We start from the raw sequence: 25,368 nt of genomic DNA on the forward strand, positions 1-25,368 counted from the left end.
AATTTCCATCTAATAATAATAATTTGCATCTGCAGTACCTGGGCAGGAAAATATAAAAAGACAAAACAGTACAATACAATACCTGTAATTCATTATTTAGACGGTGGTCACGAGTACTTCAAAAACTACAGCAGCGCTCCGTCGCACACTTGTTGACGCGGGTGACGTCAGAGTGTGAGGACACGGGACAGGAAGAGGCGCAGAGGAAAAAAAAACAAAATGGCAACGAGCGCAGAACACGGGCTGAAAAGAATAGTTTGGAAAAGTAAGTCCACCCTAACAGCACAGTGTTTATCGTGCATGTGAAAAAGCGTAACACTTCGTTTTCATAACTTAAAAGGCTATGAAGTATTTGCTGTTTTTATTCACTGTTTTTTGCTTTGTGACTTTGCATCTTAACATGACAGTTGACGGCTAAGTTTCATTCTGCTGTTTATCGCAACGGAAGTTTAAAAACTTGACTTAAGGGAGACTCGATAACACTTGGCACCCTTGTTTATCACAAGTTAACTGACATTGACTTGTTTTATTTCACTTTTGGAGAGTAACGTTAGTCGGAGACAGTGAGGTCACTGGCGGTCGTCTGGAGCCCCACCTCATATTTCAGCAGGCTAACGTTAACACAGCACTGTCCTAAATAAGTTAAGCTAACGTTAACCGACACAAACCTAACATCAGCTTGTCGCAGTTTGTTTTCTTTCCGGTCAAATGTTTGTGTTTCCCGCAGCGCTGTCACCCTTGGTTGGGTTGGGTTGGGTTATGGTTAAGATGTCGCACAGATGACTGTTTGGGGTTGGAAAATCATAACAATACACTCCGTTGTCGGTTTATTAGACAGCGACACATGAAGCTAACATTAATCCAGTCTAATTCAAAACGTTATATAATGAATGTCACATTTAGTTTTTATGTTGAGGTGTTGATTCAACTTTATACACTGCATATCACACTTTTACTACTGCAAAGGTGAATTGACAGCTTTTGCAAACTGAACATAGTCTCTTTATGAAGGTAACATTAGGATGTACTGCAGGGTTGTTAGCCTATATTAAGTCCTGGGTGAACTACTTAGATCCTTTACTGAAATACAAGTCCTAATACTACTAAATAATCCACTACAAGTCCTGCATTTAAAACCTGGCTTAGGCTATATAAGTATTATCAGCAAAATGTAAGTTTGAAAAGTAAAAGTACTCATTCTGCAGAAAAAAAAATGTCTCTGCCACTGTTTTACCATTATGATGTTATTGGATTAATATTACTGCTGTATGACTGTTAATGATGCATTTTAATGTTTTAGATGTTTATAGTTGTAATAATAATAATAATAATAATACATTTTATTTAAAGGTTCCTTTCAGGGCATTAAAGGTCACCTTACAGAACAAGTAACAGACAACTAAATTTAAAAGGGCTAAAAGACACATCAAATATCAACACAGTAAAATGTGAAATCTACAGCAGGGCAATGGCAATTAAATAGAATAGGCCTGTTTTAAAAAGGTGGGTTTTCAGGCAGGATTTGAAAATGGATTATGAGTCAATGTTCCTGATGTTCCTTAACCTGATGGGAGGGGGAAACAGAGGAGTTGTCAGTGGGGATGGTGAAACTGGGAGTGTTAGTGAGGGTGGATTTAGAGCCAACGAGGAGAACCTTGGTTTTATCACTGTTGAGTTTTAGGAGATTTGAAGAAAACCAGAATTTGATTTCCTGTAAACAGTCACAGAGGGAGGAGGGTGGGAAGGTGGAGGTGGGTTTGGTGGAAAGGTAGAGCTTAGTGCCGTCTGCGTAACAGTGGAAATGGTTATTGTATTTACGGAATATATGACCAAGAGGGAGGAGATAGATGATAAACAGGATTGGACCGAGGACAGAGCCTTGGGGAACACCTGAGGAGAGGGGAGATGGTTGGGATGTGAAGGTTTTCAACTGAATGAACATAATGCGGCCAGGGAGACGGGATTCGAACCAGTCCAGGGGTGTGTCAGATATACCAATTGATGCTAGCCTGTCGAGGAGGATAGTTGTGCTAATTTTAACTCCCGCATATACTGCTGGGTACTAGTTTAATCTAAATGAATGCATCATATGTTATCAGAACATCTGAAGATGTGTTGTTTTCATTTGACACAAAGGGGATGGCAAAACTGTAATCTCTAAAGTAAATAAAGCTCTCAGACAAATGTAGTGGTGTAAAAGGTATACTACTTGTTTCTGAGGTGTAGTGGAGTAGAAGTATGAGGTTGCATAACATGGAGATGTTCAAGTAAAGTACAAGCACATTAAAGTGGCCTGTTGTACTTGAGTAAATGTACTTCGTTACATTCCACCACAGGTGATTAAACTGCGGAGGATTTACTCAGGTGTACCCAATAAGGTGTAATTAAATGAAGAGACAGACACTTCAACTGTCAAAGTTTTTACAATCTTTACTTTATTTCATAATCCAGAGAGTGTAATCAGAATGACACACACACACACACACACACACACACACACACACACACTCCACACACACAGTATCATGTAGTATGGAGGGCATATCATGCAAGTCTAATTCATTAGCTAATTTACATCCATTCATATGCAAATGCAGTTAACTGATTATTCATAGTTTTTCCCAGTGATTATTTTGCCCAAAAAAAAAAAGATAACAAATAACCATCACACATTTCCAGATCCTAAACTGGTATGACACACACTGGTATGATCAATGACTAATTGGTATTATAATTTGTTGATTTTCTGCCCAACACAAGTGTTTCAGCAATAAAACAAAGCTACAGCTCAAATAGTGAAGTCATGACCAGTTAGTTTTTTTTCTGGTTTCAGTTATGTTCTTTGTGTTGTTTTTATGAGTCATGTTCTCTATCCTCTTACAGGAATAAAAGATACAATTATTACAGACTGCAGCAAATCTGAAGTATGGAAGGTAGGACAACCCTCCCTGTACTCAACACAGAGTCATAGGATTGTGATGGAACTCCACATTAAAGATCCAACTTTTATGTTATTTATTTTACAAATGCACTGTGACTCAGAACAGAATTGTAATTTCTGGCAACATATTACAGTGTGATACGTAATTTGACTGACCACTACTGATTCATCTTCTTCACAGATATTGATTCTGGACCCCTTCACCACCAAGCTTCTCTCATCATGCTGCAAAATGTCCGATCTGATGTCAGAGAAAATAACAAGTAGGTTTCCATAACAGTGAAACACTCATTTTTACACAATACTGTCAGTAGACTGAATTAACTGCTGTCTGTATGTGGGTGTCTGTAGTTACTCTGATAAAACAATTTATGTTTTCTTAGTTGTGGAGGACCTGTTCAAAAGCAGAGAGCCTGTTCTAGAAATGAAGGCCATCTACTTCATAACACCAACCGCTAAGGTTTGCTGTTATAACCTTGTATAATATTGCATTCGCATTCAAATTTTCATGTCTGCAAAAATAAGTCATTTTTTGTGCCAAATCGTGTTGTGATTCAATTTCATTTCATTTTTATAGTGTGTGGATGCCTTCATTGCTGACTTCAAGCACAAACCTAAATACAAAGCAGCATATGTTTATTTCACAGACTGTAAGTAACTTAAATCACGTATTTTAACTATCACAACAGCAAAATCAGACAACAGATAACATACAAACTAAAAGCTTTTTCTGTCCCACAGACTGCCCCGATGACCTGTTCAACAACATGAAGCTGTACTGTGCAAAGTACATACGGGTCTGTAAGGAAATAAACATGTCCTTCCTGCCACAAGAGGCACAAGTGAGTGGTTGCTGAGTGTGTTCATTTAGGTTCTTTTGTAATGTCCTATTTCCTCTTTTTATCCAGAGTGTAACTTGCTAACCAAGGAAAATTAACTTAGTGGTCAGTGTTGTGTTGCTGCTGTGAGGAACAGATTTGCAGTGTTCTGACTGAGTGTATCTAATGGGCGTTGGCTGCTTTAAGCTATGATGTAATGATTTTACAATCTTTGTATTTCACAGTGGCTTGGGAACTGTGACTGATTGTTCTTTGTTTGTTGGAAAAAAAGGTCTTAATGTTCTCATTGTTTTGAGATTATTAAAGTAAATTATAGATACTTTTTTGTGTTGATATCCAGGAATATAATTCTTGAAGAAGAAAAGATTCACGGGCAGCTATATTTTATACTCACATGCAAATTGTTCAAGCAAACAGTATCTTCTTTTTTTTTACTCTGGTGTGTTGAATGCTATTCAGGTGTTCACATGTGATAATCCTGGAGCTTTCCAAAGCATCTACAGTCCCAACAGTCAAGACAAAAGGAAGACACTGGAGACAATCGCGGACCAGCTTGTCACACTGTGTGCCACGTTGGATGAGTACCCAGGGGTCAGATATAAGAAGTAAGCCAGAGAAGATTTGGTTTCTCAGGCCCTCAAGTAGAGACCTTTTGTGAGAAAAGCTGGAACCGAGACTGTAGAATATGTTACCTAACTGTGCCAGAAAAGAAACAAAGCTTAATACAGTAGCAAACCCCACCTTGCTGCAGCTTAGCGTAAAATTTAAATGTAAATCCAAACAACAGCAGTGTGTTGCTTTTATTATCTCACATGACATATGATTTTATTTTTCACAAAATATACACACAAACCATATATATACATGTGTCAAAAGCAGCAGACTACATGAAGCCAAAGAGCTTTTATCAAAAACACTCACCTAGAGTGGCTTAAAGCCATTTTTCTAGAAATGGCTTTCACCAGGACACTGCCTCTAATATCGGTGTCAGTGCAACTTCTGTGTGTACGTACTTGACTGTAATAACTCATGAAAATACATTTATAACACTACCAGAGACAACAACATGGAGAACGCTAAGATCCTTGCGGAGCTGGTGGACAACAAGCTGGCCAAACACTACGAGCTGGATGACAGCGGCAAGAAAAAGGTGAAAAACCTGCTGAACAAAAACTGTTGATATAATAAACACACCTTTAGCCCAGGGAGTAATGTGAACCCTGAAAATGCAGTATTATTTTCCAGTGACAGCTTGTGAAAGAATGAAGATTCCCTCCTTTGCCTTAAGCAGATTGGATTAATGTTGCACTTCACCAGAAATTTGAAATGGGAAAAGCTTGTGGTGGCCGCTTAAGCAGGATGTGTTGGAGAAAGCAAGGGAAAAAAGCCAAATGTCACCAGACAGTAGCTGCTTTTGTATAAAAAATGCTGTGTTATTTTTAATGTTTTTAATCTGTGTATTTCACCCCTATCAAAAGGGAAAGACCCAGGCTCAGCTGCTGATAGTGGAGAGAGGGTTTGACCCCGTCAGCCCAATCCTGCATGAACTGACCTACCAGGCTATGGCATATGACCTCGTTGATATACAGAACGACACCTACAAGTAATGACAAGCTTTTTCTACTGAATCTCAGCTCATGCACACATACATAGTAGGCTTACACCACAGTATTGCCATGCTCATATGGCCTTATTGTCATTTTTTTTTATTAAGTTTGGTATGTTTCAGTCTGGGGGTGGCACGGTGGTGTGGTGGTTAGCACTCTCGCCTCACAGCAAGAGGGTTGCCGGTTCGATCCCGGGCGTGGGAGCCCTTCTGTGCGGAGTTTGCATGTTCTCCCCGTGTCAGCGTGGGTTCTCTCCGGGCGCTCCGGCTTCCTCCCACAGTCCAAAAACATGCAGATTGGGGACTAGGTTAATTGATAACTCTAAATTGTCCATAGGTGTGAATGTGAGCGTGAATGGTTGTTTGTCTCTATGTGTCAGCCCTGTGATAGTCTGGCGACCTGTCCAGGGTGTACCCTGCCTCTCGCCCAATGTCAGCTGGGATAGGCTCCAGCCCCCCCCGCGACCCTCAAGAGGATGAAGCGGTTAGAAGATGAATGAATGAATGAATGTTTCAGTCTGAGTGACTAATGCAAACAACATTTTTTTACATTGGTCCAGAGTTGAGCAAGAGTGAAACAGGCTGCAATGTAACCATTCAGGTAATGTTGTCAGTTTTCGTTCACTAAAAGAGCTTGTTTTGTTATTGACAGTCTCAGATTATAACATTATGGAAAGGATCTCTACAGAGATAGACCTTTTTGTTGAGGTATAAGATCGTATTGTTTAACGAAAAATAGCCCCAAAATTGCTATGACCAAACCCACCAGACTCCATTTAGTAATTTTTGTCATCGTAAAACATACTTCATTCAGAGTTGACCGGAAATAATCTCACAAAAAACATCCTGTTCCAACAATCACCAACTTTGGTTTGGTTAAAAAAAAAAAAACAAACCCTTAATTCACACAGTTTGATGTGAAAATATACTGGCCATGTACACGCTAAAATTACCATTTATTTAAATGGAATCTGGTGGGTTTGGTAATGAATATTTTTGAGTCTGTTTCTGATTAAACAAAAAGTATCTTACCCTTTAACAAAAGTTCAGTCTCTGTAGGGATCCTTTCCATAATGTCGTCAGACACTTAAAATAATTACCTGAACATGTCAGTGGCAAAAACAAGCACTTAAAGTAGACAGAAATTGACAGTGCAGGCATGCCCCAAATAGTTACATTGCAGCCGGTGTCATTGCTGCAAGCTGCAGCTCAGTAGTGAACAAGTTTCAAAGCTTGTTGTTCCCACTTAAAACAAAATCATGGGAAAATAGAGTCTAGGTTGAAAATACCGCAGTTACTCTTTAAGGCAATACATTTCTAGCTAAAACCACCTCTCTGGTTATTTTTGTATCCAGGTACAAGTCCAAAGATGGCTCAGAGAAGCAGGCCCTACTGAATGAGGACGACGTGCTCTGGGTTAGGCTGAGGCACAAGCACATTGCCGAAGTCACCGAGTAAGTGTGCAAGATCTGAAGAAAGGAGGTGTCCCATTTCTGTCTTCCTCACCCCCAACCCTAACCCCATTTTTTTTCTCATAATAGAGCAATCCGCAAGTTAGTAAAGGAAATATCTGCTAGCAAGAAACAGCCAGATGGGAAGGTACCGTGCTGTGGTTTCTTCTTATTTGCTTTCCTGATCTCTTTAGCTTAGGGATTCTTTATACTTATAATGCATTAACCAAACATCTCATTTTATTGTTTTCTAGATCACAATCAGCAATTTGGCCCAGATGATGAAGAAGATGCCCGCATTCCGTAAACAGGTTACTGAGGTATGTGTTACCAGTATTTATTAAATAGCTTTTGGAGTGGTATCTGTAATTAGAAGGCTACATTATTATTATAGTGTAGCTGGGTGTGGTGCCTCCAAAGCATGTTTTCATGTGGGGTTGACTTCATCATGTTTTTAGCAGGAAATCATTTTTGAAACTCCAATAACAATACTTGGCTCTGGTTATGGTGTTCTTGACTTTTCTCTCTGTCCGAATTGCAGAAAACTATTCATCTGCAGTTGGCCGAGGACTGCATGGAACATTTCTCAAACAATGTGGAGAAACTCTGCAAAGCTGAACAGGTCTGTCTGTGCTCTGTCTTCTGTTTTGGTGGAACAAGTGCCAAAAAATTTTACCCTTCAACCTTGCTTGAACAAGTCAGTGGGTGGGCGGTGGTAGGGATAACAGTAGGTAGAAAGCCTAATGAGTGTAAGCATCTGCTTTTATGGAGTGTCCTTGAGTAAGACACTGATTCCCTTAGAGCTCTGGAGACTCAGAGAAGGTGTGTTACTAATACTCTTCAGCTTCCAGATGTGAAATATGTGAATACATGTTTAAAAATTCCAAACTTTTACAATATTCTAAGCCTAAAGACTTCTAAGAAAATGGTTTGTCTGTGTGTAGGACCTGGCAGTGGGGTCAGACGTTGAGGGGGTGAAGGTGAAAGATCCAATGAGGACCCTGTTGCCGGTGCTGCTCCACCCATACAGCATCCACGACAAGATCAGAGCTGTGCTGCTCTACATCTTCAGTGTCAATGGTATACCAATCTTCTCCTGCAGCAGACTGGTCTCCTTTCACTGTCTGGTCATTAGCATTCTGTAAAGTGGTATTTTGCTTTGTAGCTACTCAGTTCCAGGAACCTTAAAAAGGGCGGCGTCACCAAGAGATGTTAAAAGAACAGCTGTAGGCAATGAGAAACATTTAGGATATCACCTCTTGAGCTGTCCTTACTGAAAGAAATTCTTAGGTGACTACTATTCTGAACATTTCATAGACTAATCTGTTTGATATATATTTTCAAATCTGCCAAAATATTTTCCAGTATTTAATAGACCCCATTACACAAATATACCACTGCATTAAAGTGAACACTCTGCCAGAGATAGGGATACCACTTTCCAGTTATAGTTATAAAATGGGCGTAAAACCTAAAGTTTTCCTTGTTGATCAAGACCTTTTTGGCTAATTATTTGACTAAGAGGATGCAGCCCTAATAAACTATTATCAGATATTTGCACTGGTTTGTTTGCTTGGTGTGTGTTAACAGGAACAACAGACGAGAACTTAAGCAAACTCATCCAGCATGTGAAGATCGAGGACGAACGAGAGTTCATCCTGAACTGGAAGGAACTGGGGGTCCCTATCATCACATCGGTATGTGGAGAAGAAGAAAAAGGAGGAAGAGATTGATTGAATTGATGCTTTTGATTGTGATAGGTTGTACAAGAGTGTATCCATGGGTTAAAAGGATCAACAATAGGGCGATATGAGTCGCAATTTTAGTAGGAATGGTTATATTTGCATTTCATTTTACCGAAGGAAAAAAAAAATGATTATGTGATTTTGCTGGGGTCTGGTCTAAACAAGCATGTTCCCTTATGTCTGAAATATGCTTTGTAGGCTTTGGCTTCTCTGTAGCACTTAACCATATTGCTATTTCAATAATATTTTGATTAATTATGCAGCCTTAATCAGTAATCTTTATCGATAAAATAAATTGTAGCTGTCAGCTTGATTTTTCACCATGGTTCACTCTGGGTTTCTTTTTCATGTCTTCTTGTCTTGGTCATTCATTCTCAACTAAATCCGGCCTCTTGTTTCTTGTGCTTTTGTTTCTAGCCAAGTTTCTTCTCTCGCAAACCAACCAGACGAGATCGTTCCCAGGATCAGACTTACAACCTTTCCAGATGGACTCCTGTCGTAAAAGACGTGATGGAGGTCAATGAGAGCAGATTAACATGTTGTATAATGATTTCTATTAACAGCTATCATCTCTACATGATCACACAGCATTTACACCTTTAATTAATCAAATTTACATACTATTCCTTGAAAACTCTTTCTGACTGGATTTGCTTTATGTAACAGGAAGTTTAGCAGCTGTAGATACCATAATGAATTAAGTAGTGTAACCCCAGGAAGCAATAATATAAAGTAGGTATAGATAGGATGTAGGATAGGAAGGATAAAGAAAAGAAGTTCCGGCAGTAATGTAACTGAGGCCTTACAAATCTCAACATAGCTTGTTCTAGGTCACTGTGTTACCTGCGTCCACCTCTCAAAGGCATTTGTGAGAAAAAATATGAACAGAACTGTGACAGCACCACAAAAGGAAGTTATCAGATTCAGGTCATCTGATAGGCCGTGTCACATACATGTTTGTGTGTTTGTACTGCCTCATCCATTTGTAAAAATCTCAGCATCTATAGGGCATAATAACGCACCACTTGTATTGATCCCAGGGGATGATCCTTCGGTGTCAGCAGCGTCCCTCTGCACCGATCCTCAAAAGCTTTTACAGTATTTCAAGTGTGATCCATTTCAGATGTTATTATATTGAGGTGATTGTATATTGTATATATTGTGTTAAAACAGAGGAAGGGTGTCACTGTCACCTGCTACCTTGTTTAAGTTTGTTCTCTAGAAAGAGACATGTCACGCACACAGCTTGTTGACTTGCTTTTTCACCCTGTCTTGTGATGAGACTTGCTTGTAGCTGGGGTTTTCTTTAGTCTGATAAGTTGCATTAAAAATCTATGCTTTTGACTGCAGTTCTCAGAATTAGATGAGGAACTGAGAGGCAAAGTAACTCCGGTGTGATAAAATTAGGTTATTTCTAAAACCTGAATACTGCCTCTCAGTTCTGTAATTTCATAGGACTGAAATTCCACATTTTGGTGTCATGTGATGTCTGATAAGGAAACAGTTGGTCATAAAGAAAGTTGAGATTGTATTTTTAGAAGCTTTAAGTCTCATTGTTACAATTTTTCAAATAGGATTTAAAATTATATTAAAAAAAATAACAATCCATCAAAGAGGAACTGGCTGATCTGTAATATAACAAGTTCCTTTGTGTCCTCTCCTCATTTTCACTTCCCTTTCCTGTTATTACCTGAAGCCATTTCTGTGCTGTCTTCACCACCCAGGCACCTGGTTTCCTGTAAGCTGTCGTCAACAGTTTCCTCTCACAGCAGGAAACTGACTAGTTTTTCATTGTGTGGCAGCATAAAATCAGGTCGAAATAAATTGAAACTATTAAAAAATCAGTGTATTTTTCAATGAAAATGCACCAAAACACCAAAAACAATGAGTTTTATAAGTTTAGAACCACATTAAAATGTAAAGTCTGTGACACTGAAAAGCGCTTGACAGCAGATTGCTCCTTTGTCTTTAAATTGATTTTTCATTCCTGATGCATCGTGTAGTTGGCAGCAGAAATTGTCATGTAGTGATGTGCTCATTCCATAGTCCAAATATTACACCTACTTTGGAGTTTGGTTCTTCTATTATTTGAAGTGATTCACAGACTGTTTTTATGCCATTAAAGTGAAAAGTCTAACTTGCGTTTCAGATGTAAAGAGAAGGGAAGTAACACCACCTTCAATTTTATATTTTAAAACCTGGTATTAAAGGGTGTGTTTTTTGGAGTTTTTGATGTAGGGCTGTACATTTTCTTGGCGTTACCTTGCCATCAGACAGCTCTTTCCTTTTAGCGCTACATTTTCTCAACCTTTAACTTCCATATTCCTACAGGGAAATTGCCCAACTGTGCCGTGCGCTGCATTACACCACAGATCAGCTTTTCGGGTCAGAAAGTGCTTTCGCAGAATCCCACGGAAATGAAATTTAACTTTTCTAAATATATCTAAGATGGTGCATTTGGTTTTTTCTGGGCTTTCCAAAACAAAGAAATGAAAACAGCTGTGGCTAGCTGCACTGAATATAGACATCAACACTCCACCTCCAAGAGTGAGACAACTTGACATTTGCAATGAACATTTCTCTCAAGAGGATTATGTAAAACCACTGCCTAATAAGTCAGAGAGACACTTGCTGAAGAGCACTGCTGTACCCAACCATTAAGTAAAAATAATGAATTAGTAATTAAGTATTAGTTAATTAGAATTAATAAATTAAATAATTAATCATGAGGTAGGCCTTTTTTAGGTGGCTAAAAAAAAACCTACAGCCCCACCTTAAAAACTCCAAACTATCCCTTTAAGTGTTGGTTTGTTGGTCAGACAGATTGATCTGTTTGGTTTTCACCCACTCATCACAATATTATTAAAGTGACCACTGAGCTGTTAAACTTCAAATCTTTCACACTTTCACAACATTGCTTAGAGGTGTTAGATTTCTGTGCATCTGACTGCATGTAGGATACGTCACATAAGTACAAGCAAGAGCTAGCCAAAAAGATTTGGTCTATGTGTGACTTAACATTTACAAATGACAGATAAATAACAAATCTGTTCCTCTCAGGATGCCGTGGAGAACAAACTGGACACCAAAGAGTGGCCTCACCAGTCTGAGTGTCCTGCTGCGTGGAATGGCTCCGGGGCTGTCAGGTACAGTAGGTTTTTTTATTACACTTGACCTGGGTCAGTAGCTTCTTGAAATATTTATAAATGCTGCCAGAAATGTTCCAAACCAGCTTTTTTAGGGGTTATTCCAATGACTGACTCAGTGTCAAAAGCTCCTGCATACCACTCTGTGATAGAAGCCAACACCTTTTCCTTGTTTCCACCTGTTAGAACACTACTGAAAAATATCAGTATATTTCCTTATACTGTCAGTTCCTCAAAAGAGACATCTTCTAATATACACACACAAGGTCCCAATTGGCTTTTGACAGTTAAGAGGGTGGTAAGTTAGCGCCCTCTAGTGATGATTTCCTGTTTTGAGCTACAGTTGTTCATATGGTGGTTTTTAAGGGATTGTTTGAGGTGTTACTGCCACTGGGTTTAATAACAAGAATGACCTGGGTCTATTTATGGAATCTAGAGTTAGTTCTGAATATCCGTCCGTCACCGTCTTCATGTCTTTGTTACCAGGATGTTAATGTGGTTATTTCTTTTTCTTTCCCCAAGTTAAAGATTCAGCTCCCATTTCTTCTTTAGAATTGTTTCAGTACATTTCTGTTGTCCACCCTCTGCTCCTCAGTGCCCGACAGAAGCACAAAGCCAGTGCTCAAGATGAGCGCCGGACCGGCTCACGCCTCATTGTTTTTGTTCTTGGGGGAATCTGCTTCTCTGAGATGCGTTCTGCCTACGAGGTCACCCAGGCTGTAAAGTCCTGTGAGGTCATCATAGGTGAGCATTAATACATGATTGCACTAGTGACAGGTTAAATCACCTATTTCTGCTTCTTTCAGCATTTTAAATTTCTTTAGGAGTTTGTACTCAATGACATTGCAAGGAAATTTCTGTAGTTCTCATCAGTTCCAGTTGGTAACTTCATTCAAATAAAGTAAAGGCCAATTTGATACAGCACCATAAACTTCATTTTAATTGGGCTTTTAGCCTGGGAAACACCCAGTGAATTTTAAACTAACTTAGATTTTATATTTCCAGCTTTTTTACACCACCTGCTGGAGCCAGTCAGAATTGCATAAGAGTTTTATGCTATTATCAGGGACCTAATGTTTGTTTGATATTTTGTTTCCAGGATCTTCTCACATTTTGACCCCAACTGGTCTCCTGAATGACATCAAGGCTCTGAGCAAAGGCCCCATGGAGACTTTCACAATAGAGGAAAGGAGCAACGCCTGAGAGGTCTCTAACTAACACCTCCCCAATCTCACCCAACCTCCCTGCATCTCATATCACCCAGCACAGTGCACTCAACTGGACTTCCTGAATGGAAGACTGAAGGGAATTTACCTTATACTTATCTTTGTGTTTAATACTCTTTTCAAACTTGGTGCACATTTACGGTAGGCATGAGGGAAAATTCTCTTTTAACTTGGTCAGTAACTAAAATTGTGGCCTGCTTATGGCATTTATAGTTTGCTAATTGTCATTTGATCATGTAGATCATATTAAAAGTGAATTGACCTCATCCTATGATCAATATTTCAAGTAAAAACCATCTGCCTATCTGTGTTTGTGTTGTCCATATAAAAGATTCTGGTTATGTTACGTGTTGAACGACATCTGAGAAACCTTCAGAGAGAGAATGGTGGTTGAAAGTAGTGCAAAGCTAATGTATATACTGTATGTAAGCACTGAGTCCCTGCTGTGTCATTCTGACGTTTTCAGTCACACTTTATGTAATTTTGAAGAGTGTTTTTAACAGAGTATTTACGTTTCTTTCTTGATCTGAACAACTGACTAATAAATGGATGAAGTGGTTCAAATCTGGTCTGAGTTCCAATCCAAGGATGAATAAGTTGTTGAAATAATGATGGTAAAAGCACTTAATCCCCCTTGTCAATCAAAACAGCTGTAACGTAATATTCCTAACGAACAATCCTTTTATTAAACAGAGAACCACATGTTCAATAGACAGGTCCACAGGAGCGTATAAACCTGCTGAACAGACAATAGATGAACCAAAGGCTTCTGTAATGTTATACATTTAATTCTGCCCTACTTCTACAGGCTTTATACTTCAGTTACATGGCATTTAGGTTGTTAAATATGTATTCAAGATTGTGCACAATACAGAGACGTGTACATATTTCCTTTTTTGAGAAGAGAAAACTTGATAGGGGTGTTTAATCTTTATGTGTTTGGGAGCTTTGTGCTGAAAGTTAATAGAACAAACTATAGTAGATTGGATTTGAAAGGAGGGATGCTTTACTGCAATTTGTGGTGTTACTGTATAGCAACAAAAGAAAGGTGAGGATGAAGCCAACGCTGATATCTGGTGGGGTAAAAGTTCAGTAAAATACATGCAAATGGCTTAAACTCTGTCCCACATCCTAACACTGCACAACACACTTGTACAGTCAGCATTTTCACTTCAGCTTAAATCTCCCAGCTCACGTGTGCTACAGTAGTCATTCATTGGGATTAAAAGAACAAGTCAAGTAAAACACAAATCAGATTTCCTGTAATTCTTCAAAATACAAACATGATACTTGTGAGAGTATCATGTTTGTGGGAAGGAGAGCATATCAGAGCTCATCAGATGTGATGAAACTGGAGAACAAGGCAGCTGTCTGGCAGTGAGCTTTAAATCAGAATCACATTAGAGTCATAAATGTATAAATAGCGTACACTCGTACAGTAGCCATCAAACAGAACCAAATTTTGTAATGTATTCACTGGGGTTGTGTCTCAGGTTTTGTTTTCATTTTGTAAATGTTACTAAACCAATGCTGTAGTGGAGCCTATACAACATAAATACATAAAGTCAGAATAATAACAGTCCTGTTGTTTTATTGCCTGGTACTGGCTGGTTTTATATTCTAATACTACTCTTATATTTGCACCTTAAAGTGGTGGAAAAGTCCAGAGCCAGTGCAACCAGACATTTTTTAGGTTGGCTATGAGAGTCCATTAGCTTTGTCTTTAACATCATCTACTGAAACTACAGTATGTGAACAGCATTTAGTCTTAAAAAAAATCAAATTAATCATCAACTCATTACTTCTAAGGAAAAAATCCATTTCCCTCAAACAACAGCATTCAGTTTGATTAAATGTTTACTGCCTCATTAATACATGTTGACAGTTCTTGCTTTGTCTTGGTCTTTTGTTTGAACAATTACCTGAGGTAGGACATTTTGGAGGACACACATATAGCATAAGTTCTCAACACAGTTCTATTTAACTGTGATGATAAACATGATGTCAACTGATGTCATCCTCCACCACCTAACCTACCGCAGCATACTGAAGGCTGAAGCCAACATTTCCAGTGTCTGTTACAGGATGAAGTGTCAGTTGACATATCAATACACACACACACACTCACAGGGTGGTCCTGCTTCATTGACCCTATATAGAAGAACACTTACACCTGATAAGGATAGGCCTACTCTCTGACAATAACCTACTCTCATTTGTCACTACTATATATTTAATTATCCACTACCTTCAGCATGTGGGGGTCGTCAAATAGGAACAACCTGCATATGGCTCACTCGTGCCTACAGTTTAATTTGGATCTATTTGTTGAGACTACCACAATGAAAAGCTTTTAATAATAATAATAATAATAATAATAATAATAATACATTAAATTTGTATAGCGCTTTTCAAAGACCCAAAGACGCTTACATAGTAACACAAAAGGGGTAGTGACAGAGGGGGGAACAAGCAGAAGACAACATAGTGAACAAAAGAAATGATGGGATGTAACACAGGTGGTATAGGAACAGTCAGTGGAGGTGGTTAGGGGTAGGGGAGGTCGAAGGCTTGGGAGAAGAGGTAGGTTTTCAGGCGGGATTTGAATATGGGAAGTGAGGGAGAGTGGCGAACACGTTTTAATTTGTGGGTTTCTAATGTATAAAATGTCAGCGAGGCAGCTACCCTGATCTCAAACCCCCATGTTCCATAGGCAGAAAAAACTCTTATAGTGAGTACACTGAGAAAAATTTAAAAATTCTAAATAAGTTTGAAGTCAAATAAATAAATAAATACAGTAAGTAAACATTTAAAGTAGGTTTGAAGTTAACTAAATAAAATAAATACAGTAAGTAAAAATGTACGTATGTTTAAAATAAGTTGGATATATTTAACCCAAAATCATAAATAGAATTAAATGCTATTAATATCCTACACAGTCCACAAATCAACCCATAAATAAATTCCAAATAAATCCAAGATAATTTAATGATTAGAAGATCATTTAATGATAATTTGATTTAATTTAATTTAATGATAATTTAATTTAGTTAGTGTTAAGTGCCCATATTTGTGTTACTTTAATTGCTCTACAAAGGAAACCTTAATAAATTAGTTATAAAATAACATTACTGAAACAACAATCAAGTGCTATTAAGTTTTGGTACTTTGTCTTTCGTCTGCGCATGCGTAAACCTCCGCTGCTCCACCCGCACAGGATACTACTGTTGTCATGACAACGTCGCTTACAGGAAAGTCAAAACTCCAATCTGACTTCTTATAGATAAAGTTTTTTTCCGCTGAGTTGTGCCTGTAACGATGCTCTAAAATAATAGTTGTTGGATGAAATGGGTTTAGGTGAATATTCTTCAGAGCGGAATATTCCCCGTTAAAATGCTGTCGACCTGCAAAGGTGTTTCGGCAGACCCGGAGCGAGGAGGTGCGGAGCCGGGGGCAGGGAAGCAAACCGACGGCCACGGAGGAGCTGAGAGCGGTGAAGAGAGACGACAAGGGCTCGGTGTTCAGGAGTGGCCCGACGGGTCCAGATACGAGGGAGGATTTGTGAATGGGTTCAAACACGGCAAAGGGAGGTACACCTGGAGTAACGGAGAGGTAATGTCACATTAACAAGAGAAAGAATCAGGCACGACCCTCCTTTTAAGTTTAGGTTTGCTAACGCTAGCTAGCTAAGTTCATTTTAGGAGTTTAGCTAACGTTATAGTTTTGAAACCAAATAGTTATAATAGGGTTATTCTGTTATGGTTTAACGTGTGTGTGTGTGTGTGTGTGTGTGAAGGTCAGAAATCTCTTACATAAACATAATGACATTTTTTTTTTTACTATTAACTTACCTGTCTGCTCCTTTGTGTAGTTCTATGAGGGCTCTTTCTACAAAGACTACAGACATGGAGATGGAGTGTACTGCTGGCCCACAGGCCACAAGTTCACTGGCAAGTTCTACCTCAACAGAAAGGAAGGATACGGACAGCAGCTGTTCCCAGATGGAGCCACCTTTCAGGTGAAACAGATGTATGACAGGCATTTGGATACATTTTTTTTAGTTTATAAATGAAAGTAAATAGCTAATGGACCTCTCCTCTCCTCTCAGGGTTTGTACCACACTGACCAGAGATTTGGTCCAGGTGTGGTTAGTTATCCAGATGGGCGTGAGGATGTGGGTGTGTGGCTCGGGGAGCGCCTGCTGAGGCTCTGTACCTCTGTAGAGGAGAACTTTAGCCTGAAGAACTTTCCTGAATATGCTGCCTACATGGAGCCAGCTGCTGCCACAGATTCCCTGACTCAGGTACATGCTGACCACTGTCTCACCCAGTGGTGAGCAGGTATGACAGGCTGAAACGTCCTCATTTTCATACATGTATTCGCTTTTAAATGATCATGTCATAGTGTTTTTGAAATAGTGTTGAGATCCAAGTCTTAACAATGTTTGACCCAGCCAGTCAGACATCTCTCTTGACCATATTGCCCCAAACTTGGTCTTCCCACACCCAACCTCACAGAGTTAAATAACAGGTCCATTACACGCTTTGCACAATCAATAGAACGGGACACCACACACCCACTCAACCAATACCTCATCCCATTACCCTCAGGGCACAGGTAACTCTCAAATTCAAGAAAGCTCAACTCGGGAAGAGCCTGATCCCAGCAGCCATAGCTGCACTGAACAAAAGATCCCGTTGACTAAAAGTGTCCACCCCGTAAATGACCATGTAATGTTTTGTGATGTTTTGTGATGTCTGTGATATGTCTGTGCTTGTGTTATCTGTGATCGATCTCTGTAAATGTACAGTTAGTGGAAACAAATTGCCCTCTGGGACAAATAAAGTAAGCCTAAGTCTAGTCAAACCATCTCTTTAAGACACTGGATCCCCTATGCTGGACAACACTGTAAGCAAAATGTTGTTCCAGGAAGTAGAACCTGGAGACTCTCTGCGTGTATACTGTACATGTTCTTGTATAAATTTGCAGAAGATTCTGAAATGACCTCTCTGCTCCTCTTTTCTCCTCACTAGCCTCCCACCAAAGGTCTACAGTCAGAAGCAAGGGCAGACTCTAGGGTATAGTACTACTACAGTTAACAACTAAATGAACTTTGTGACTGAACTCAAAACAGATCAGTTAATACCCCATCCTCCTCAGGTGGATACAGACGGGGATCTGCTGTCAGATGAGAATTTTATCCTTCCCCCTGGCATTGAGAGTTACTCAACAGATGGTGACCACTTGCCGTTGCCCCCTGGCCGGAGAAAAGAGCTGGATCAACTCTTCTTTGGCAAGCTGTGGGAGCCAGACGCTTACCCACATCGAGGCTATGAGCGGGACCCACTCTCCACCCTGCCCTTACAGACCCGCATGCAGGCCCATATACACAAACACAGGTTAGGCATACATCAGAAAAGTATTGTTTGAACATTGGTGCCAAAACACATTTTGCTGGTGCCACTGAGTAAGAGAAAGAACATAGATTATCATGTACAGGTACAGTTTTATAAGTAATAATATTTTTACTAACATTTATGTATTTCTTTGTGTGTCTCTCAGAATGCAGACTGAAAATGTGGGCTGGGACGTGGCGGCTGTCCTCTCTCTGAACAGGGACAGTTTTGGTCCTAAAGGACCTTTGGAAGTCAAATCAGAATTGTTGATCCAGCATGCTTCCCGAGGGGAACTGCAGGCCGTGTCAAAGATCCTCCAGACCGGTTTGGTCCACCCTGATGTAGCAAATTCACAGGGACACACTGCTCTGATCGTTGCCACGGTATTACATTATTACAGATTATTTGCCCGTTGTTTCATGATATAGTTGTTCAGTCATCTGCAAAATATTATTGTAATAGTCAAATATTCAACAATTAGCAGCATCTCCCATCCTTGACTGTGGCTACTTCCTAGGGCACACCCAACAAAGTGACCTTAAAGTGCACATACCAGCATAATGACACACATACCTACATATATACACCCACATACAGTTTTAAATCATTCTCTCATTTTAAAATAATTATTTCTCACATGCATGATAAGTTATTCTTTGGTTTTAGTCTCATGTTTGTCCCTCTGACTGTTTCATTTTATTTCTTGTACCTGTCAGGTAAACTGCCATAATGATGTCATCCACCTGTTGTTGGATATGGGTGCTGATATTGACAAGTTGAATTGTGAAGGCATGTCTGCCCTGGCTGTGTGTCATGTCCTCTACTACCCTTTTCAGTCTCTGCACACCACTTTGGCTGAGTCACTTGCCAAAACTCAAGTAAGTTTCTACTTAATGTAGTTTTTTTACTCTGTGTTTCCTCCTTAGCACTACATCTGCAGGTCACATGTATGAAACCACCTTTTGTACTGACAGTTGAATTGAAACAATTTGCTCTGTAATGTGTCATCAGGTTTTGAGGTCTCCATCTGCATGTGGGAACAGTCCCCAGATCAGCCAGGTGGACTTCACAACAGACACATCCAGGTTTAACAACAGACCATAGACCACAAACACAAAGCAAAGTCACTGATAATGGTTCTGAAAATATTGTATTTATAGATTTGTCACTCCAACAACAGTGTTACCACCCTTTGACCAGTGATGTCTCTAAAACAAGTTGATGCATTCATTTCAGTCCCCTGTTTCTTTTTGGTATTTTCAGGACAGCAGCAGATCAAACAGAGCACATCTTACATCACAGCAGTAAAGTGTCTAATAACAGTGAGCTCATCACTGTGGGCTGGCCTGGCCTGAATGAACGTGAGCCCTCTGTGGACACCAAGCACCTACAGGAGGAGCAGAGAAAAGACAAAGAGGAAGAAGGAGAGGAAAGAGACTGCAAGGAGACAGAGAGAGAAGGAAGGAGCAGGAGTGAGGATGAGAATAAGAGCAAAGAGGAGGGAAGAGAGACAGAGAGCAGCTGTGATCAAATGTGGGAAAATGGAGAAAGTGAGGAAAAAGTGGAGGAAGGAGAATTTAAGAAGACAGAGGAAGATTCAGAGCTCGGTGAGAGGAGTGAAACTGAGTCAAGTAAAGAGGATATGAAGGTGGGGGAGGAAGATGTAGCGAAGAGAATAAGGAATGTTCATGAAGAGGATGTAAAGGAGGGAGAAGAAGGAGGAAGTCCAGGCATGCCTGGTGTGGAGCGCTCCATTCAGGTGCTCGATGGTCACATTGCTGTGGGCAGTGTGCAGTGGAGGGACTGTCGAGCTAAGGCAGCAGGAGGAGTTCAGGTATAAAGCACAGAGATCCCGTGTTATAATTGGTTTGATAACTTGGTGCTTTTTTGAACAGGCTTTTGTCTACTCATCTGTCTATCTGCAGCAGGGCAAAGACAAACAACTAAACCAAAAACAAACCTTTGACTCCGCCTGCTCCGTCAGCAGCTACAACATCCATATCACAGAGGAAGTGATGCAGCGCTCCGCAGAAGCGTTGAGTCGCACAGGGATCCCTCAACGCTCTGACACTCAGGAGACTGTACGCAAAATGGCTGCGATGAAAATTGAGTCAGTCCGTGTTTCCTCAGTCCTCTTGTTCTCTGTGCTGTCTGTTCTGATGACATTGATTTTGTGTGTGTTGTGTCTGTCTGACCAGGCACCGTGTTTGTTTGAACACTCTGAAGCTGTTATTGGAACGGGGAGCTGACCCCAATGCATCCAAGGTCCCCATGCCTGTCCTCTTTTTAGCCATTATGGCGGCTGATGCTGAGGCCGTCAGGAGACTGCTGCTGTGTGGAGCTCGCACTGACATTCCCCTTCGACCTGAGGTAGAAAATATGTTGAGCCACAGAGAAAACCACAGAGTAAAATCTCACAACTCACACATAACAAAAACACAGGGAACCTTTCATCCATCATTTCCAAAATTCATAAAATAAGCCTCCACCTCTCATCTTTTGGTAGCGAAATGGCCTGTATCCCCTGCATGTGGCCGCAGCACTGCCAGGTCCAGCAGGTCCCACAATTACAGAGTTTCTGCTCCATGCTATCACTGACCCAGATGCACAGGCTTGTGACCAGAATGAGATTTATGAACCAGATAAGGTATGTGTGTTTTTGTCCTTTAAAGGGACAGTTCATCCCAAAGGCAAAAATACATATTTTTCCTCTTACCTGAAGTGCTGTTAATCACTCTAGATTGCTTTGGTGTAAGTTTATTTGTTTAGTGCGAGTCAGTTTGGCAGCTTGTGGTGCTCAAAGCGCCAAAAAAGAAACCTTTCAAAAACTAAACAGCAATGTTTCTTTTCAGAAATTGTGACCAACTGTTTCACTGTGCAGAAAGAAGCATGTGTCTACCTCTAGCCCACTTAGCACCACTGAGCTAGCTAACATTATAGTTCATTCGAGGAGGACGCCATTAATGTTCACATCTCGCACTGCCATGAGCACGAGTCTCTCGTCCATGAATAGATGCATGCTTCCTTCTGCACAGTGACGCAGTTGGTAGGTGTAGTTAGGTACAAAGAAAATAGTTCCTATATGAAACTGCTCACAACAAGGTCTGTGGATTATCTTGAATAACTGGGTCATGTTGAGGTTTTCAGATACGTTTTTGGTGCTTTGAGCACCTCCAGCCAAGTGGCATCTAGTTCCATTATATTCAAGAGAAGGCGGACACATTTACGACTGATATCTTCAACACTTGGCAAGTCACACCAAAACAACCTAGACTGAAAAGCACCACTACAGGTAGGAGGAAAAATACGTTGTTTTGATTTATGGGTGAACTGTCCCTTTAAACGTTTTCGAGTCCTTTATAGTAATTCTTAAAGCAATTGTAAAACTGGTACGAAGGTCTCCGATTTTTTACAGATTTTCATGGATGCTCAGAAACCACTGAGCACCACCAAGAGCCCACATCTCAAAGAAGGAGGTCGAACTGCCCTGCATGTGGCCTGCCAGAGAGACAGTGACTATCGGGTCAGTTCATACCCTACATGCACATGCTCACATCTACAGTATATACATCCTCACTGATAAAACATGATGCAGTTAACTGTTGTATATGTGTCGCATGTTGCACCGGTGATCACTGGTCATGTTGAGTGTATTTACCCAGTGTCCAAGGATGACACAGGATACATGTTACACTCACAAATACATGCAGAGCTCAAACAGTTTGTTGTTGCAGTATAAAAAGTTTATTTTACCTTCAACAGCATGACTTTAAATGTTTCTGTAAAAAAGGCTCAGTATTAATCTGGCTAAGAAATAAGTTTAATACCTTTACTACTAATGCAAAATTTTACATGGCTGTTGCCTTTCCAAAGAGTAAACAGCAAGGCAGAAAATCACAAATATCATGAGTCTTGCTCACAATATTTTGTTGTATTTAAAGGCCCTGTGTATGTTATTTGCAGAATGCCAGCAAGGTGGTAGCCCTCCTGCTCTCCCACAGAGCCAGCACAGACCTCCTCTGGAGTGGACACTCACCTCTCTCCCTGGCTATAGCAAGTGGGAATGACCTGGTAGACCACACACACACACACACACACACACACACACACAAACTCACACTTCGACATATATATGCCTGCAACACCTCACATTGTCCTAAACCTGTTCCTTTTCTTGCTCAGGCAGTGGAGGAGCTATTGAATGGAGGTGCAAATCCCAACATCCCTCTGGGCTGCAGAGTGGGCAGTGCCCTGTGTGCCCTCGCCAACATCAACTACCACTTAGGTGGCAACAGAGCTAAGCTGGTACAGCACAGACATTAATGATGGATGAAAATGTTTGACAGAGATGTTTAAATCCTAAAGGCATTCAGTGGTTTAGATATTAGGCACAAAAAACAAAAATAAGTCTCACAGGCTTTCAGCACTTTCGGTCAGTTTATTTAGCAGCTGAATTTCCCAAATGGAGCTGCCTAATAATGTGACCATGTTGACAAGGTTTAGATTTTTTGCTTATCTCCACTCTTATTTTTGTCTGTACTCAGGTGTGCAAAGATTATTTTTCACTGTGAATGTAAAACACTTCGATTCAAAGTTTTATTCTGAAAGGCATGCCTGCTCACTCAGATGAGTTCAGCTTGTCAGTATCATATCGTCTCATATTTTGATCAGTAAAGACTTGACAGCATTATCAGTCACATATTAGTCAGCAGTCATCATTGTGTCTGTGTATATGATAAAAAAATGGAAGAAAACAAAGAATTATTCATTTAATTGAATATTTTTTATAGTCTGTATAGCTACACTGTCTATATTTACACCCCTGAGTTGAATTCTGTGTATGTGTGTGTGTCTTTTATGTAGTTGGACATGTTAGCTAAGGCTGGTGCCGACATCTTGATGCCAGTTAGGATGGGTGATGAAGTGGGAACCGCAGTCGACTATGCACACTACTCCTTCAGCCAAGTAAAACATCAACTGCAAAAACACTGCACACATTTCAGTTGAATTCAGTCAAACACAAAAGCCTTGCAATAAATCATATTTTTGTGACCATGAGGATCAGCTTTTGTGAAGACTGTCAAAAAGTTGTTGACCTGACTTTGTGGTTCTTCTTGAATACATACGTGGTAGAGTTGTACTGGACTGTGTTATATGGGCAGGTGTTTCTAATATTTTGCCCCCCCTCAGCGGTGGTGAACACAGGAGGGGTGAATCTGTAGAATGTCGTCTGAATAGCTGTCTGTATGTTATATGTTGCTATCTAGGACTCGCGTATCGCCAACACTCCCTTCCATGCTCTGAACATGCGGGAGAGGGAAACGTTCAAAGCACGGCGTCAGCTGCTGAGCATGATGGGAGATCTGCTGAGACAGACTGCTGGCCAGAGGGAGAGAGAGAATTTAGAGAGAGAACAATACAGCACGTTGTATAGTCAGTACAGTGTATTTTTCATAGGAAAAGAAAATTATTTTGTGTTTTTGAGTATGGCAGTAAATCACAGTGTGTGTATGTGTGTGTGTACTGTATTTATGTAACAGGTACCAGTGGTACAGAGAGGTCTGTGCACACAGGGGCAGATGCCATTTCCTCAAATGCTCCCCTCCCCAGCTGTGAAAATCAACCACCCATTACAGAAAGCCACAGGTATATATACACATTCATGAAAGGCACCTACATTTTTTTTAACTTGTTCCTTGCCCAGCTTAACATCACATTGTAGTCCAAGACTCCAAACTAAGGAAACAAATCTTTGAGGAGCCTGTGTCCAACTGTACGTGTATGAATCTTTTCTCAGGAAACCAGCGTTCAAGTTCTGCTATCACTGTGGACGCTCTGTATGCGTGAAGCTGACTGCTTGTAGACGTTGCCACAAGGTCTTCTACTGCTCCAGGACCTGCAAGCTCAAAGCATGGAACCAAAGACACAAAGAGGAGTGTATACAGGTTACAGGTGGGAATCAGAGCGTCTCCATCCAACAGTTAGAACCCAGCAAACCCAAACAGCACCAGCCTCCAATCTCTTACCCAGGAGCACCAAAGCTCAGACCACAAATATCACCAAATAGGTTTTAATAAAATGACAATGTATAACTTTTCTCACAGTGTTTTGAATCTGTGATTTCTGTAGGATAAAGCCATGATGATTTACAATATCTGGGAAATACTTATTGCATTTTATATTTTGGATGAACAGGGGATGTAAATATATTGTTTATCTGTCTTTCTCAATCCAGCATCTGCTGATGGCGTCCAGAAGAGATCTGCATGTAAATCCCCAAGAGGCCCCAGGCCCTTGACTGCCATGATGAAACCCAAACCAGCCCCCAGGCTGCTGAGTGTCAAGTTGAAATCCCAAACAGTCCCCAAGCCTGTGAGCATGGCAGAGAAGGTCTTGGAGAGCCAAGTCAACCTGAAGGAAAACTACAGTTGCAACTGATGGATACTAAAATTTCACATACTTAAAACCAGCTGAAGTACTTTACTACCTAATATCACACGTCTGTTACATCATCTCTTTTCTGATTCTGAGTCATTAATGTTACATGTTTGGCTGAATAGTGATGACTATATACTGTGCCATAATCATTTCTCTTTGTAATATTTACTGGTAGGTTCACAAATCTGTTTTAATATTGGAATAACAGTGTAAGAATGTAATATGAATAACACTAAATAGCTGCATTTGCACATTTAGAAATAAATCTAGTGGGAACTGGCACCAGATTTTGGCATATGACTTATTTTATATCTGCACCTTCTGTCTAAAGCTATTACTGACAACTTTCATTGCCATACTATCCTCTGGTTGATGCATTGAAAGTATGACAAAATATATAAACTAAGCACATAAAGTAAGGAAATTTGTGTTTGGTAGATTATTTTTTTGTTGTAACAATGCTTCTTGGCAACAAATCTTACACCGTTGGAAAGCCTGTTTATTTCCCTTTTAAATGGTGCCACATTTGTAAGTAACATGCATTTGTGGGAAGAGCAGCAGAGTTGAGCATGTGGGTGGC

At 40.2% G+C, this 25,368-nt stretch overlaps 2 protein-coding genes across 2 annotated transcripts; both read left to right on the top strand.

Moving 5' to 3' along the window:
* Nucleotides 1-155: 155 nt before the first annotated feature.
* Nucleotides 156-13,513, top strand: stxbp3 (syntaxin binding protein 3). The gene is made up of 19 exons (XM_033622388.2): nucleotides 156-265; nucleotides 2,884-2,933; nucleotides 3,123-3,204; nucleotides 3,325-3,401; nucleotides 3,519-3,591; nucleotides 3,683-3,783; nucleotides 4,240-4,385; nucleotides 4,837-4,930; nucleotides 5,259-5,383; nucleotides 6,742-6,840; nucleotides 6,928-6,985; nucleotides 7,092-7,157; nucleotides 7,379-7,459; nucleotides 7,782-7,917; nucleotides 8,428-8,534; nucleotides 9,000-9,098; nucleotides 11,643-11,728; nucleotides 12,324-12,472; nucleotides 12,828-13,513. Exons 1-19 carry the CDS (start codon nucleotides 220-222, stop codon nucleotides 12,929-12,931), a joined length of 1,779 nt encoding a protein of 592 aa, XP_033478279.1. The 5' UTR covers nucleotides 156-219; the 3' UTR covers nucleotides 12,932-13,513.
* A 2,706-nt stretch (nucleotides 13,514-16,219) lies between these two features.
* ankmy1 (ankyrin repeat and MYND domain containing 1) lies at nucleotides 16,220-25,110 on the top strand. Its single transcript, XM_078168991.1, has 20 exons — nucleotides 16,220-16,566; nucleotides 16,826-16,972; nucleotides 17,063-17,257; nucleotides 17,988-18,032; nucleotides 18,115-18,353; nucleotides 18,517-18,733; nucleotides 19,067-19,228; nucleotides 19,362-19,435; nucleotides 19,614-20,184; nucleotides 20,276-20,460; nucleotides 20,549-20,720; nucleotides 20,857-20,997; nucleotides 21,766-21,873; nucleotides 22,314-22,421; nucleotides 22,533-22,655; nucleotides 23,214-23,315; nucleotides 23,618-23,783; nucleotides 23,891-23,996; nucleotides 24,148-24,302; nucleotides 24,586-25,110. The coding sequence occupies exons 1-20, from the start codon at nucleotides 16,348-16,350 to the stop codon at nucleotides 24,786-24,788; spliced, it is 3,438 nt and encodes a 1,145-aa protein (XP_078025117.1). The 5' UTR covers nucleotides 16,220-16,347; the 3' UTR covers nucleotides 24,789-25,110.
* The last annotated feature ends 258 nt before the right edge of the window (nucleotides 25,111-25,368 follow it).

Source organism: Epinephelus lanceolatus, chromosome 6 (genome assembly GCF_041903045.1).
Source record: "Epinephelus lanceolatus isolate andai-2023 chromosome 6, ASM4190304v1, whole genome shotgun sequence".
In the NCBI taxonomy this organism is placed as follows: domain Eukaryota; kingdom Metazoa; phylum Chordata; class Actinopteri; order Perciformes; family Serranidae; genus Epinephelus; species Epinephelus lanceolatus.

What these genes read in the sequence shown, in the direction of transcription:
- stxbp3 (XM_033622388.2), top strand. Translation starts at nt 220, where the DNA reads ATGGCAACGAGCGCAGAACACGGGCTGAAAAGAATAGTTTGGAAAA. An exon ending in GATGTCAGAGAAAATAACAA is followed by an intron (nt 3,205 to 3,324) that starts GTAGGTTTCCAT and finishes ATGTTTTCTTAG; the next exon opens with TTGTGGAGGACCTGTTCAAA. An exon ending in ATACAGAACGACACCTACAA is followed by an intron (nt 5,384 to 6,741) that starts GTAATGACAAGC and finishes TTTTGTATCCAG; the next exon opens with GTACAAGTCCAAAGATGGCT.
- ankmy1 (XM_078168991.1), top strand. Translation starts at nt 16,348, where the DNA reads ATGCTGTCGACCTGCAAAGGTGTTTCGGCAGACCCGGAGCGAGGAGGT. An exon ending in CCACAGATTCCCTGACTCAG is followed by an intron (nt 17,258 to 17,987) that starts GTACATGCTGAC and finishes TCTCCTCACTAG; the next exon opens with CCTCCCACCAAAGGTCTACA. An exon ending in TTCACAACAGACACATCCAG is followed by an intron (nt 19,436 to 19,613) that starts GTTTAACAACAG and finishes TGGTATTTTCAG; the next exon opens with GACAGCAGCAGATCAAACAG.